General features: G+C 47.6%; 1 protein-coding gene across 1 annotated transcript; it reads right to left on the bottom strand.

Annotated features, from left to right (window-relative positions):
* Window positions 1–8,294: 8,294 nt before the first annotated feature.
* On the bottom strand, window positions 8,295–15,468 carry EIF3K (eukaryotic translation initiation factor 3 subunit K). Its single transcript, XM_083369838.1, has 8 exons — window positions 15,221–15,468; window positions 13,909–14,007; window positions 12,594–12,714; window positions 11,765–11,839; window positions 10,985–11,051; window positions 10,522–10,599; window positions 9,918–10,043; window positions 8,295–8,412 (listed from the first exon to the last, which is right to left on the bottom strand). The coding sequence occupies exons 1-8, from the start codon at window positions 15,277–15,279 to the stop codon at window positions 8,381–8,383; spliced, it is 657 nt and encodes a 218-aa protein (XP_083225964.1). The 5' UTR covers window positions 15,280–15,468; the 3' UTR covers window positions 8,295–8,380.

Here is a 15,468-nt window from a genome sequence, read left to right as displayed (position 1 = left end):
AGGAATTCTGGGAGTTGAGCTGCCGAGGTTGAGAAGCACTCCTTTAAGCGATAAGTTGAATGTCCCCAGAAAACCTTTGAAAACGGTAAATTCAGACAGTTGCTAAACGAATGGCTGTTAAGTCAAGGATTACCTGTAGTTACTAGACAACGCCTTTTAAAGTCAGCTTCCTCACAGACTTGATTTTTGTTGAGTAACTGGTTTCCTTTTAACGCCCTCCCTGTGAATTCTCTTTTTCCCCCCTGCTTTTTAAAAGATCAGTTTTCATTCAAAAGCTCGCAAGGATTGCAAAAATGTGTTGACTTAGTCCACGATGGTTGTGGCTATCCAGTTTCACTTATGAAGTGTGATTGATAACTGTGTCCTTTATGCTTCTATCTCTATAGAAACAAAACAGTTTTGTTTTCAGGAATTTGCTTCTAAATAATCATTATTTCACAGTGACATACCTTGGGTGTGGATGCCATACCCGTTCTCTTCCTACACACGGATCGGCCCACTACTCCTGTGGGCACAAGTACACTTCAGCCCTTGTAAAAGGTTAAGATAACACAAAATGCCAATACAATGAGGCAGCTGTCAGCATTATTTCTGCATCCTTTTTTCCACCTTCGAGTTCAAGTTATTGTACACACCTTTTTTTTCTCCTACTTCCTGTTCTGCCTAATATGGAAAGACTCACTCAGGGAGAAAGTTTTGCAGTTTGCACTGCGGGCACTCTATAAAAAATGTGACGCCTTCTAGTGTATGCAAAAGAGGGCCCAAGGACGTAGCAATTTATTTATTTTACAACCTTTATAGCCGGCCCCAACAATGATGGATTCTTGGAAACATCCAGAAATAAAAGATATATACATACATCATCATAAACCTGAGAAATCAAATGGATTAGAACAGTGTTTTCAAGCCAGGCAATGTTGAAGATGCGTGGACTTCAACACCCAGAATTCCCCAGCCAGCATGCTAATGAAATTTAAGACCTGTGGACCTCAACTCCCAGAATTCCCCAGCCAGCACGCTAACGAACTTTTAAGATGCAGATGGGCTCCAGCACAAGCCCAAAAGCTTGGAAGACTAAGCTTCTGGTCCCAGTGACCGACCCAAATTGTTTCCTGGCTGGGGAATTCTGGAAGTCGAAGTCCGCACCTCTTCAAAGTGGCCAAGGTTGAAAAATACTGCCTGAGAAGAGCACGTTCATTCAAAATCACTCTGGGTCAAAGGATCATTGCAACACAACCGCCTTCGCTTGTGAAATATTAACAAATCCTTTGCACTGGCACGGGGAGAAGTCCCACAACACGGATTTGTCATTCAGCTCCCGAGAAAACCCTCCGCAGAGCAATGCATTTTGCATGTGACGGACCTCAGCAGGAAGAGCGCTCCAACTGGTTTGCAAAACTAAATCATAATCCACCCGGTTTCTGGCCAGCGTCCTTCCTCCTTTCTTTCCCTCTCGCTCCTCCTAGATGCCGTGAAGCCTGTCGGTTGGGGACGATGGGAGCTGTCGCCCCCAGATCTTGGGGACTAAGATTTTGCACCCGACTGCACCGGTCTAGCCAAGGAAGTTCCTGCGCCTTTCCCAAGGACCTGGGACTCGGAGAGCTCCTGCGTGGAGCGATGCAAAGTCACCGCCAGCATTTAAATGCGCATTTATCTGAGGAATGTTCAGCATCTCCCCGGACAGGAAAAGACAGGGCCACAACCCCTGCTGGATGGCTCAATGGAAAACAAAGGGGAGGGGAGAGCAAAGGGGGGGGGGTTGTTTCAGGAAAGAAAGAAAAAATGTCGATAGAATTGCAAATAGCGAGGAGGATTCCCGGCCAAGTTTTTTGGAAACGGCCCCCAAATGGACTCGTCTTTGGGGAGGGGGGTGGTGTTGCCAAGTTCCCAGCCTTCCTGGAGAATTTCTCCCGTCTGGAGACAGGCTTTATATGGCCACCTTCTGGAACAACAACTCCCCCCAACATACGCCAACCCCCCCCCCCAGCTTTGTAAATCTCAGACCCTCCAGACAGACCAGGCCTGTGCAAAAGCCGTCTCTGCGAAGGGGGAAGAGCGTCTGATCTACGGCCATCTGGCTGTCAGGAGCCCGAGGCCTTCCAAACCGGCTGCATTCACACAGAGCCCGGGCAGACTGGCCCGCCGCTCACACGGCAGGACCCATCTGGCAGCAAAGAGGTGGCTTGGGTTCGGATTGTGACATCTCTCCCTCGCCGAGCATTCCTACCGCCGTGTTTTCATATATTTTTTTCCAGACGCTTCTCTCGTAGGTTGCAGGCAGTCCTCTACTTACGACCAAGGTTACCACGCCACCAAAAAAAGCGACTTCTAACCAGTCCTCGCACTTAACGGCCGCCACATCCACGCAGTTACGTGATCGAAATTCAGGCGCTTGGCACGTATTCATGACGGTGGCCGCAAGGTCGGGGGGTGCCCATTTGCAGCCCTTCCAGGCGTAGTCCGACATGCAAAGTCAATGGGGGAATCTGGATTTGCTCATCGACTTAATTGTGGCAAAAGGTCTGTAAGATTGGGTCCATATAAAAGGCAAACTTTTGGCACCATCACTTTTTTTACAGCAATAAGTTTTGTTTTTTCTGACGGGGTGGGGGACTGTTTGGGCTACAAGGCTGGCTACTCCTACCATTAGTAAGCCAAAGGGTCTAAAAGCTGCAAGGTTTGCGTTTCACAACCACCCTGCAAGGCAGCCCCAGCCAAGAGATCAGGCTTGTCCAGCCTTCGCAGAGCTGCAAAACCAAAACTAAGGTGGTGTGTTGATTTGATTGAATTTGACCTCTACGGACGGAGGCCCGTCTCACCATGTCAGGCTCCAGGCAGCAGGCAAGAGACTGAAGACCCTCAATTAAAAAGGCATAAAGGCAGCGCCAGAAGGCCTTTCAGGACAGCCAGGATAAACAACTCGAGAGCCTCAGCCACGTGGCCTCTGACCTCCCAGCCCAGGAAGGAGCCCGTCCACCTCTCCCATGCTTTGCAGGAGGCCTGCCGAGGTTGGGCCAACGGAAGCTCAGGAGCACGTTGTCCTAAGAGGACGCCCTCTTTGCTTTTCCTTCCGCTTCTCCTCCTCTTCATTTTCCTGCTCTTCTCTTCCTTCTCGTCCTTTCCTTTTTCTTCTCTTTCCTCCTCCTCCTCCTCTTCTTCCTCTTCCTTTCCTCTTCCCCTTCCTCCTCCTTTTTCCTCTTCTTTTCCTTCTTTCCTCCTTCTCTTCCTTCTTTCCTTTTCTTCTTTCCTCCTTCTCATCCTCTTCTTCCTCTTCCTTTCCTCTTCTCCTTCTTCCTCCTTTCCTTTTTCCTCCTTTTCCTTTCCTCCTTTTTTTCTTTCCTCCTTCTCATCTTCCTCTTCCTTCTCCTTTTCCTTCTTTCCTCCTTCTCTTCCTCTTCTCCTTCCTCCTTTCCTTTTTCCTCCTTCTCTTCTTAGTTTCCTTTTTCTTCTTTTCCTTTCTCTTCCTCCTCCATTTCCTCCTTCTCCTCCTCCTCTTCCACCCTTCTCTGTCTTCCTAGTGAAGTCTTCGGCCTGAAGGCACCAAGGAGGGGAAGTCTGCCTTCAAGGAAGGGGGTGGCTGGAGGCCCCCCCAGGCTTTATTGTCTCTTACAGGCTGCAAGTAAGAGGAAGTGGTGCCACTCCCTTGCAAATGAAGCCATCAACCCTTTTTTATATACCTATAAATAGAAATCCTGCCGCTTCCTCAGGACGAGACAAGAGCGCTATGGAACAATGGCATTCCTTAGCACAGAACTGAGGGCTTTCGGCCTACCTGAATGTTAACCGCTGGCAAGAATAATACGCGACCCAAGAAGGTTTGATGTAGGCAGTGTCTGCCACTCCGGATCCAGTCGTTGGGGGGTTCTCCGAGACATTAATTGATGACCAGGTGAGGGAACATTGTCAATGCCAGGAGAGTCATCCAGCTGAGAGAAGACCAAGGACCCCACAAGGCGTGTTTCCTTTCTCCTGGAGTTCTTTCCAGTAACACAAAATTCAGAGTTTAACAGGATGACACGAGTTGGAAGGGACCTTGGAGGTCTTCTAGTCCAACCCCGCTGCTCAAGCCGGAAGACTGTTTGGGCAGAACGGACTCTGTTCCTTTTAGCTCTCTTTTGTGGACTGTTGTAAATGCCTAGCATCGTTATAACCGGAAGTCCTCATTTAGCAACAGTTTGCAGTGACAAGAAGAGGCTGGACAGTCACTTGTCTGAGATGGCATAGGATCTCCTGCTTGAGCAGGGGGCTGGACTAGAAGACCTCCAAGGTCCCTCCCAGCTCTATTCTGATTGTTCGATTGATTGATGGCCTTCCCAGGTCCATAAAGGAAAGGAAAGCTGAAGTCAGATCACAAGCAGTCGCAGTTTCACTTAGCAATCACTTAACGACCAGTTTCCGGTCCCATCTGTGGTCACTAAACAAGGACTACCTGTATGACATAGGCAGCTATGCGTCCCATCATAAAACAATATTCCAAAAATATAGTCCACTAGCAGACCAAGTCCTTCAAATCCTCAGCCTGCTTTTCACGTCATGCCTTTTTGGCAATGCGAAGCAAAAGAAAATAAACTAACCACAATACTTTGTGTTGAAGACCAAGGAGAGAAAATCAGTTGTTAGATGCTATTTTTAATCCCCTGATAGTTCTATTGACTATTTTCACCGACACTCACTTCATTAGGTCTTTATTTTTAGATCTGTTTGCCCCGAGCCTGTTACTTACTGCAGGCCAACTGGCAAACTTTTAGAAATGAGTCAGGATTCTTAAGAGAACCCAGTGGCCCCTTGGCAGCCTGACCAGAAATAAATAAAAGGGACTCCAACATCAGATATCAACCTATCAACCTCAGAAATGGACGATGACTTCATTCCGTCGCCCTTCCCAGAACTATCAATGGCAGTCACTGCAGGGAAAAAAGCTGAATAAACAGATCTGACAGTCTTAAGGATAAAAGAGAGAATTCCTGCCGAAAAATTACAAATTAGGAATGGCATGAAAATTCAGCCCGCTTGTGGCCAATCAGAATAGAGCTGGAAAGGACCTCGGAGGTCATCTAGTCCAACCCCCTGCTCAGGCAGGAAACACTGTACCGTTTGTGACAAGTGGCTGTCCGGTCTCTTCTTAAAAACTTGCAATGATGAAGCACCCCCAACTTCTGGTGGCAAGTCGTTCCACTGGTTCATTGTCCTCCCTGTTAGGAAGTTTCTCCTTAATTCCAGGTTGCTTCTCTCCTTGATTAGTTTTCATCCATTTTTTCTTGTCTCGCCTTCTGGTGCTTTGGAAGACAAGTGGACCCCGAAATCCTGCAGCCGTTCTTCATATGTTCTCATCTCCAGGTCTTTTGATCGTCTTAGTCGCTCTTCTCTGTGCTTTTTCCCCCAAAGTCTCGACAACTTCTTTGTGACGTGGGGACCAAACCCGGATGCCGTATTCCAATCTGAATAGAGTTGGAAGGGATCTCTTTTAACATCGTTGCCTCCCAGGGCTGGTTTTAGGGGGGGAAAGGTGAAGGAAATTTGAAGATCTCAAGCAGTAAGAATAGAGACGGTACTCGACTTACAGCTAGGCGTTTAGAGACCATTCAAAGTTACGACGGCACCGAGGTATGACCATTTCTCACACTTGTGACCCTTCCAGCATCCCCAAGGTCAGGTGATCAACGCTCGGCCGCAGGGCAACTGCTTCACATTTACGACATCCCCTTTTGCGACCTTCTGGCAAGCAAAAGTCAATGGGGAAGTCAGATTTACAACCGCGCTCCTAACTTGACAACGGCAGTGATTCAATTAACAGTTGTACCAAGCTGTGGGGCAAAACGTACTTCACTGTCTTGCTTAGGAACGGGAACGTTGGCCTCCGTTGTAAGGCCAGGACGACTTGTAGAAAGAGAGGTAAGGCCGCAGGGGTTTATGAAACTGACTCAGGCAATCCTCCCCACCCCCAAGAAAATAAAATAAAGCCACCTCAGGAAACGGGAAGGGAGGCCTCGTTCCTTTCTCACCTTTGTTCAGGTAGCGAATCGGTTTACAGGGAACAAGCAGGCCTTCTTCCCTGTTTTGGAGGTTCTGGGCCTGGTTCCCAGTTCCCGGCCCGAGAGAGGCTTCATTCAGGCTCGTTCCCAAGTGGGACTCCGGAGCCACCGCAGAGCCAATTGGAGGAAGGAGAAAGCCGGCGTCTGTTTTGCAAGCCAAGATCGGTGCAAAACGAGCTGGGAAAGAGCGGAGGGCGACGCCGATAAAAGCCCAGCCATCTTCCCTGAACAATAGGCCTCCTTCAGCCTCTTCTCAAATTATCCCTTTGTGCTCAAGGCTCTTTTTACGCAGGTTGTTTCCTTCCAAGGGGAAAAAAAACCCCGCCACGCAGGTCACTGCTGCTGGCAGGATAATCTGCAGTTGAAGAACCGAAAGCGTGAGGGCCATTCGAAGCAGACCAAAGCTCTGGAATCCAGCTGGTCCTCGACTTACAACCGTTTGTTCAACAACCGTTCAGAGTTACAACGGGACTAGAAAAAAGTGGCTTATAAAACCGGTCCTCACAGTTAGAACTGTCGGTGCGGCGTCTCTGCAATCACAATCTGGGTGGCTTGGCAACCAGCTCACATTTGCAAGGGTTGCAGCATCCCGAAGGTCACGCAATCACCACTTGCAACCTTCCCCGGGAATGTTGAGGGTGGGGTGGGAAGAGAACCTCCAAACAAGCTAAGCCAATGGGGGTAGGGGTGGAAAGCTGGATTAATTTAACAACTGCGGCAGGATAGATCGTAAAATTGGGTGCGACTCACTTCACGACTGCCTTGTTTAGCAACAAAATGGTCACGAGTAGAGGGCCGTACAAGTCCTTCTCGCATAGCAACCGTTCAGAGTTCCCATCTTGACTGTGGTCTAAGTTGAGGACTTGAGAACGGAAAGTCGGAAGCTGTCCCGCTGGATCACGGTCAGATGGCTTCGTGGACTAGCCGTGTCTGCTCACCTGGTGGCCCCAGGGGTTTCTTTGCCTTGGAGCCTCTCCCAGTCTCAAGGGTGGAGCCAACTCCCAACCACACCCTGTGAATCATTCCCGTTGGGTTTGCAAGCCCAGGGATGCATGAGAATAATTGCACCCACCATCCGCTTTACGGTTGGAGAAACACTTGGACAAGGTTCAGTCAGTCATGGAGGCACAAAATGGCAACTAAAAGTCACTGGGCAACTGACTAGCCCACTCACAACTCAACCTGGATCCTTGTGTCCTCTCCCCACCATGCCCTGGTTAAGGCCAACAAAGAGGGCAACAATTCCTTGCTTGATGAGCTAGCACAGGGCTAGGCAACCTTGGCTCTTTTATGACTCGTGGGCTTCAACTCCCAGAATTCCTGAGCCGGGTGGCTCAGGAATTCTGGGAGTTGAAGTCCACGAGTCATAAAAGAGCCAAGGTTGCCTAGCCCTGAGCTAGCAGGAACAGCAGTCAACTCTTATTTCTTCATGTGGCTCCCCAGCCCCATCTAGTGGAGATTAGAAGAACAGCACAACCTGGGTCACAATCTGATTATGCCACTGTATTTTGGTTTTATTTTTTTTAAAAAAATTTAACCCTGCCTTTATTAAAGCATTTTTAACCTTTGGCGTGGATTTCGAAGGGTGGCTGTTATCCACAGAGGGCAGTGTGTCCCAAGGCCACAGATGAAATTCCGCAGATCTCCTGTGTGGCTCAGGCTCCTTTCATGACACCATGTTGAGAATTGCCCATGCCTATTTATCTATTTTATTTATTCCGTATCGTGTAGCAGAATGCAGTGTAGTGCATCCAATTCACAGAAATGACATGTAAAATGCGCATCAAGATGTAAAACAGCAGAGCTGTGAATTATTTTAAAAACACACAGTACGAGTGATGCAATAGAACGATGAATAAAATCAAACGGCCCGTGCTTGGCAGGCTCAGCGGTTCAAGATGTTGAGCTTGTCAGCTGGAAAGCTGACAACCCGGGTTCAAGATCCGAGCGCCGCGCGACCGGGTGAGCTCCTGTTCCTTGCCTCAGCTCCTGCCCACCTAGCAGTTTGAAAGCATGCAAATGGGAGTAGATAAATAGGTATCACTTCGGTGGGAAGCTAACAGCCTTCTGTGCGCTCTTTAGCGTATATAGCCATGCTGGCCACATGACCACTGAAAATCTCTTCGGACAACGGTGGCTCCCTGGACCATGGAACCAAGATGAGCACTGCGCCTTAGAGTCGGACATAACTGGGCAGAGGAAACTTTTATCTTTTACCTGCCTGATAGAATCCAGAAAGTAACAGATATATATATATATATATACTATTGGCAAATCAGACAGCGGTTTATTGGTTTTAAAAATGGGACTGAAATTAGTATGGTGGATAAGGAGAGTGCCAGGGGGGATCACTGGGAAGAAGCCATGATACTGGAAACACCTGAAAGAAAGCAGAGGGGGAAGGAGAGAGAAATTCAGAATATGAAACGGCCTTTGGCCGATCCAGACAAACGCTCACAAGCTGGCAAACTACCGTAGATGATTACAAATCCCATTCGTCTCAGCCAGCATAACCGTATCATATGGTCCCTTGCAGTCATAAATAGAGGCAGGTGACCGGGCTCAATTTTATAACCGTTTTATGACGGTTGTAAAGTGAGTCCCTTCGGTTCTTCAGGGAATCGCACGGTCGTTAAGCAAACCGTGCAGTTGTTAGAAGAATCTAAGCATGGCTGCTTTCTGCTGAGTCACTTTGAATTGTGAGATGGGCGGCAAATAAATTTAGTAGAAATAATAAAAAAAACGGGTCAAAAGCCATGGTGGTGCAATCACAGGACACCACAACCGGTTATAAACGGGAGCTGGTTGCCAAGCACCCGAAAGCTGATGACGTGACTCCAGGAACAGAGGGTGGCAACAGTCACACAAGTAGCTTTCTAAAACTTTGACGTAATTTCAAACGTTTGTTAAGCGACAGGTCATAAGTCGAGTACCAGTAATACACGGGAGAGCGCCAACTTTGCCTAGTCCCCACCTTGCAATTCAGGGCCTCTTGAGGTCACCCTCCATTTTGCCTTCCTAGGGCAGGCCTACACCAGCATCTCTGATTGGTCTAAAGCAGAGACCCCCCAACCTTTTGGGCGCCAGGGACCGGTTCCGTGGAGAGAGGTTTTTCCACGGACCGGAGGGGGCCTGGTTTTGTGTGCTGCCTGCATCTTCAAGCTTTGCTTGTTTGTGCGGCCCGGTACTGGTCCATGGACGGTGGTTGGGGAGCCCTGGTCTAAAGGGATGTGGCTGTGTAGTTTAGGAGACAATAACTATCCACACCCGTGTGCCCCCAAGCATCCCTAAAACACACCACTGAATCAACTGTGACAACCCAGACAGCCAGAGGGAAGATTCCCGACAGAGAACGAGAGATGCAGATCCAGGAACCTCCAAGCCTATCCTCATGATCCTGAATCACGTTTTGCAGAAAGCGAAGGAACGGGAGATATTGAAAAAGTTGTAACTAAAACGAGACTGCCATTCTACTTTTTTTTTTATCTTTTGGGGAGGAGGGGGAAGCATTGTGACTGGCAAAGCTCAGCTCACAACGTCATGATGGTCATGAGGATCTGCCTACATGGGGGGGGGAGGAACCTCATCAAGTCAAAAGAGGGAATAAGCACAGCGTCCAAAAATGACAAAACAATTACACTAGGCTTCTGAGTTCCAAATGAACGTCACAGACACACACACAATGTTCCTCCCAGAGACTTCTGAGAGTTTTAAGTCCACACCTCAGGGAACATCAGACAGGAAAAAGGGATGGCGTGTGCTATTTACATATTGTAACACTTAGCTTTGAACGGCAGCTAATCTGTAAAGCATCCCCGCTTTAGTTTAGTTTTAAAGAAAAAAAATTAGAGGAGGAAGATGAGCAAGGAGAAAAACGGCACTCACTGTCAAAGTCTATCTTCTCCACAATGTTTTTAGGCTTGATGTTCTCTTCCTGGTTGCAAATGAATATTGTCCCAGGCTCCGTTTCTACCCAACCATATTTGCTCATCCAAGACTTCAGCTGATTATCTGCAACAAAGAAGAACGAGCTGCAAGTTGGGAGGACTGGGCCAAAGAGAGAGTTCCGTGTTCGATTAGAAACTCTTTTTTCTTCCCTTTCAGGTTTATTATCATGATTGTTAATACAAAATATACGAAGAGCAGCACGGTTGTGAAAGCAATGGAGAATTTGGAGTGGGGGGAAAACGAAATGAATTATGTAGCTTAAGAACCCGGGAAACGTTTCACTGCGTGGAAAACTAAAGAAAAATGTAAAATTCATTTGCTTTCCATTTGAACATGCGCTTGATCCACAGTCACCTTGAACCACGAGACGGGCAGCAGTTTGATTGACATTGGTAGGTAGGGAGGTAGATATAAACTTTCCATGTTTTTCCCACCCCCTTCCATTCTAAATATCAGCAGGCTCCAAGGAACAGCAAAACATTTTCATGAGCTCATGTGACAAAGAGAAGGAAATTATATACCTGCTTTTACAGCCACTCACCTGTTAGGTCGCCCAACATTTTGGCCAGGAGCCAGCAGTCAATATGTTGGTATGTGATTCCAACTACGTGGCAAATGACTGCAAAAGGAAAAAGGGTCACTGAGAATCCTAAATGGGGTTAAGACGACAGACTTTAACTGAGCTTAAAAGGAGGGAGGGGGGTAGATTTGCCGAGTGAGGAGGGGCTGCAAGACTTGTCGCTTAAGTGACTTGAAGAGCACAGCACAATCACTCTGTAGCCAGGGCCTTCTGCAACGGGTGCAGCATCAAAAAAAAAAACCAGCAGGATTTCAGTTGTGCAATTCTGGCTGCTCTCCTGACTCTTTATTTTTTTGACAAACACCCCCTGCAAGAATCTCCCAAATACTGAAAGACATAAAAAGCAGGGATGGGGGGGGGAAACACCCTCCCTACAGGAACACTACTTGAGATCCCCAAGCAAATTGCAGTACTTTTGACTTACATTTCCTAACCGAATCTTCAAATCCAACAATCCCATCTAGGAGTTTCATATTCTTATCCAGAGCTTGCTATTATTTAAAAAAAAAATAAAGAGAGGATAGTCTTGGTCAATGCCAGGACAAGGTCCATGACGGATACTGGTCTACTTTTCTATAATGAAAAGCATCTAAATTTACTGTTTCAGGAGATTAAACAAAAGCAACACAACCTGACACACATTAAACCACTGTGTCCTCCCAGAAACCAATAGAAGGGTGTTGTTCTGCAGATGTTCCTTGCACCGCTTGCACAGGTAGTCCTTGACTTATGATCACAGCTGGGACCCAAATTTGCATTCCTAAGCTAGGCAGTTGTTAAGGAGTTGCGTCTGAGTTTATAATCTTTTTTTTTTTTTGGCCACAATTGGTAAGTGAATCCAGCGGCCATTAAGCAAATCGAGCTTCCCCCCCCCCCCGACTTTGCTTTGGCCAGCTGGGAAGGTTGCAGACGGCGATCACGTGCCCCCGTCATCAATACACGCCGGCTGCCAAGTGCCCAAATTTTGATCATGCAACTGCAGAGGTGCTACAACAGTTATGAGGGCTAGGATCGATCCTAAGTCACTCTTTTCTGTGCTGTTGTAACTTTGAGCAGTGGTTGAATGGATGGTTATACGTCAAAGCCTGCCGGTATCGCAAAGGGCTTATTTCGCAAAAAACAAAAGCCTGCTGTTTTGATTTGATTTCCACGTGCTTCGTTATCAGTCACACCTGTGTGAATCTTATGAATAAAGTTGACTTACCCAGAAAGCCTGAAAATGACAGTTCTCCAATAGCTCCCCCAAGTATAAGATCTGACGGATTGGGCTCTCCTCTTGCTGGCAGAAACAGAGTTAAGGAATGCTACGTATGAAGCTGGGGGAAAGAATGGAATTCCTCCCACACACACACACACATCTTTTGGACCAGACACACTACAAAATACTCCCACGTTGCTCAGCTAAAACGGAGGCTTTTTAAGTACAGTAGATATCACGTATTCACCTACCTGAGTAAGCATAGTGATATAGTTCCTACAAGCTACTGTAGAAACATTAACTAATATGAAAACTGCTGAGTAGCAGGGACATGAAAAAATATCCACTGCCTGCAAATAAAAATAGCAACAATCCTCCTAATCTTTGTGTATTTTGGGCAAAACTGAAAGCAACTGGTTTTTTTTATTTATGAATATTGGTAGGGCCACCCATCTCACAAAAATAGGATTTGGGGCAGTGCACAACATTGATTTACCAAAAAAATAAATAATCAATGTATATATTTACGTATCCTGTTTATAATGGCTGTCCATCTCTCAAAACTGTGGGTCTTTGTCAGGAGTGGGCAGCTATAGCAACATTACGACCTGTGGCCTCCAACTCTCAGAACTTCTTGAGCAGCATGGCTGGCTCAGGAATTGTGAGAGTTGAAGTCCACAGGTCGCAAAGATGCCATCGTTCCCCACCCCTGCTTTGAGCCATTGTTCTCCACTGACCTCTCCATCTAGACTTTTTTTTCTGGCGAGCTGAGTCAATGGGAGGCTTGAGCTCCCAATAGGAGAAGTTATCCTAGAGTAACAAAGAGTTAGGATACATGAGCCTGGTCAATCATGCACTTGCACAAGGTGAAGTCCGTGTGGGGCAGGTTGGTCAGTGCTTTGAGGAGAATCTGGGCAGTCACCGAGACTTGGAATAAGTTAGGGTTAAACTGATACCTAGCGGAGGAAAGGATGGCAAGATCAAAACCCGACAAAATAATAATAATAATAATAATAATAATAATTATTATTATTATTATTATTATTTTAATTTGTATACCGCCCTTCTCCTGAAGGACTCAGGGCGGTGAACAGGGCAATACATAAAAACAAGATACAAAAATTAAAAATTATTAAAAAGTAATTAAACAATGCCCGTAATAAATTAATACAGATTAAAAATTAAGATCCATTTATAAAATCCAACCCCGTCCCATCAGGCCAGGCCAGCTTGTTCAAAAAGATGGGTTTTAAGATCGCGCCTAGCAACCTGGATCCTAGCATTTCTGCTCCTGAGCAACCATTGCAGGATTTCTCCCTCTAGAACAGGGATGTCAAACTCAATTTCATTGAGGGCCACATCAGCATTGCGGTTGCCCTCAGGGGGCCGGGTGGCCGTGGCGTGGCCTACTGGGTGGGCGTGGCTAGAGTGCATATGCCCTACTGGATGGGCGTGGCCAGCTCTACATCGTTGGCATCAAGGGTGCCTATGGGGGCCTGGGCAGGAGTGGGACAGATCTGAGGGTCTCTGGCAGAAGGAGGGTCTCTGGGCCAGGGCCAAGGCAGTGGGGGCCGTTCCCTCACTCTTTCCAGGATGGCTTCGCGGGCCGCATGAAACCACTTTGTGGGCCGGATCCGGCCCCCGGGCCTTGTGTTTGACATGTCTGCTCTAGAATTTGTTTCATTTATTTAAGAAAATTTAGACGGCCACTCAACTCACTCTTGTTGGCTCCAGGCAACTTAAAGGGATAAAAGAATAAAACGACAAGAATGAAAAAGCAATAACCCCTTCACCCTCCTGCCAACAACAATCAAATGAGTCCCAAAGGTGCTTTTTTCCCACGAGGCAACTGGACTTTCTTGTTTTTCTTTGAAGACATTTCGCTTTTCATCCAAGAAGCTTTTTCAGCTCTGACTGGATGGTGGGGAAGAAGCAGCTTCTTGGATGAGAAGCGAAACGTCTTCAAAGAAAAACCAAGAAAGTTCAGTTGCCTCGTGAAAAAGCATCTTTGGGACAACCGTGACCAGGAGGACCGAGAATCTCCATGGACAATCAAATGAGTCGCCAAATGGGCTCCATCCCACTTCTGGATTCCTCAGGCCTGGCCTTCAGGACTTTGTGGAAAGAGTGTCAAAAGATCAGCAACTCACAGTTTGAGCACAGCCAGATTGGCTTCCAAGTCATAGGCATTCTCCTTGGCCTGGGTCTCCACGTAGTGCTGCAGAGTGACAAGATTTTCCGGGTTATATCTGAAATTCAGGAAAACATGGAACAGCTGTCAGGAAAGATGTCCTAAGAGCCGATGGAGGCAGGCAGTCCAGTTCCTTGGTCTTCCAACCCTGGCATTGGTTGTTGTACTGAAAAGCTCCAGTTCCCCATTCCTGCTTCTGGTACCCCCTTCTCCTCTCTAGGCCTGGCCTTCCTCAGCTGTCAGTCACAAGAACGAAAGGTCAGCTTATGGAGCCGGTCAACCATGAAGCACGTATTCAATTTATATGCCACCCATCTGGAGGTGGCTCTAGGACAGGGGTCTTCAAACTTGGCCCTTTTATGACTTTTGGACTTCAACTCCCAGAATTCCTCAGCCAGGCATGCTGGTTGAGGAATTCTGGGAGTTGAAGTCCACAAGTCATAAAAGGGCCAGGTTTGAAGACCCCTGCTCTAGGTGGCTTACAATCAATGAAAAAAAAGAGCTAAAATTAAAACAATAGTAACACTAAAACCGATTTTGTCGTTTTAGCCTCTCTCTCTACTGAAGGAGGAAGGTCTGTTCCCCATGTTTCCAAGCAGTGTGGTCCTGAGCTTTCCTTTGCTAGTTGGGCTCGCAATACTTGCCGATGTCGTAGCTCCAGGTTATTTTTTGGTCTTTTTCATGGATGCTTTTTAAAACTGATTTAAAAGTGACAGAGGGGGAGGAAGAGAGCAAGACTGGTGCAAAAGAAATAGAAAAGGAAAAAATAGAATATAGAAGAAAATGGAATACAGAATAGAACAACAGAACAGGAAGGGAATAACAGAAGTGGAAGGGACCTTGGAGGTCTTGTAGTCGAACCCCCTGCTCAGGCAGGAGACCCTATCCCACTGATGCGCCCAAAGGCAAAATGCAAGAAGGGAAGCCCAGAGCCCCCCCCCCCCAAGTCCAGTGCTCTTTCCTCCACCCACCCACCCTTCTCCAGGCATCTCCAGGTGGGGCCCCTCCAGGCAAACGCAGCTCGATTTCAAAACAAAACAAGTAATTATTATAAAAACTGGGAAGTAGACCAATTCCTTCTGCCCCATCCCGGTTTCTCCTCCTAAATCTTTTTTCTTTTTCTTTTTCGAGGTAAAAGGAGAGGTCAGGGGTGTAGAAATGCTGCCGGCCCGGCGAAGACGTGGGGTTCCTGAGCGTGAGCAGAGCGCCACCCTCTCCCAGAGCCGCCTGGGGCTCCTGGCCGAGGCTTCCAAGGCCTCTTCGGGAAGTACCTGTCGATGCCCTTCAGCAGTTTCCCCACGCTCGCCCGCATCTGCTCGAAGGCCGCCATGGCTGCGGAGGCAGGAGAAGAAAAAGGGGAGGCCGGAAGAAGCCGAACGAAGGGAACTTCCTGTTAGAAAGGCGCCGACTTCCGTTTCCGCCCAGGCTTTGGCGGAGGTCTCCGGAGCAGACGTTGGCGCATGCGCAGTGAAGACTGGCCTGCCGCAGTCGCCTAGAAGCGTTTCTCGACCCCAGTCGC

The sequence above is a fragment of the Vipera ursinii genome (assembly GCF_947247035.1).
Source record: "Vipera ursinii genome assembly, chromosome: 9".
NCBI lineage: Eukaryota > Metazoa > Chordata > Lepidosauria > Squamata > Viperidae > Vipera > Vipera ursinii.
This window is presented reverse-complemented; position numbering and strand designations above follow the sequence as displayed.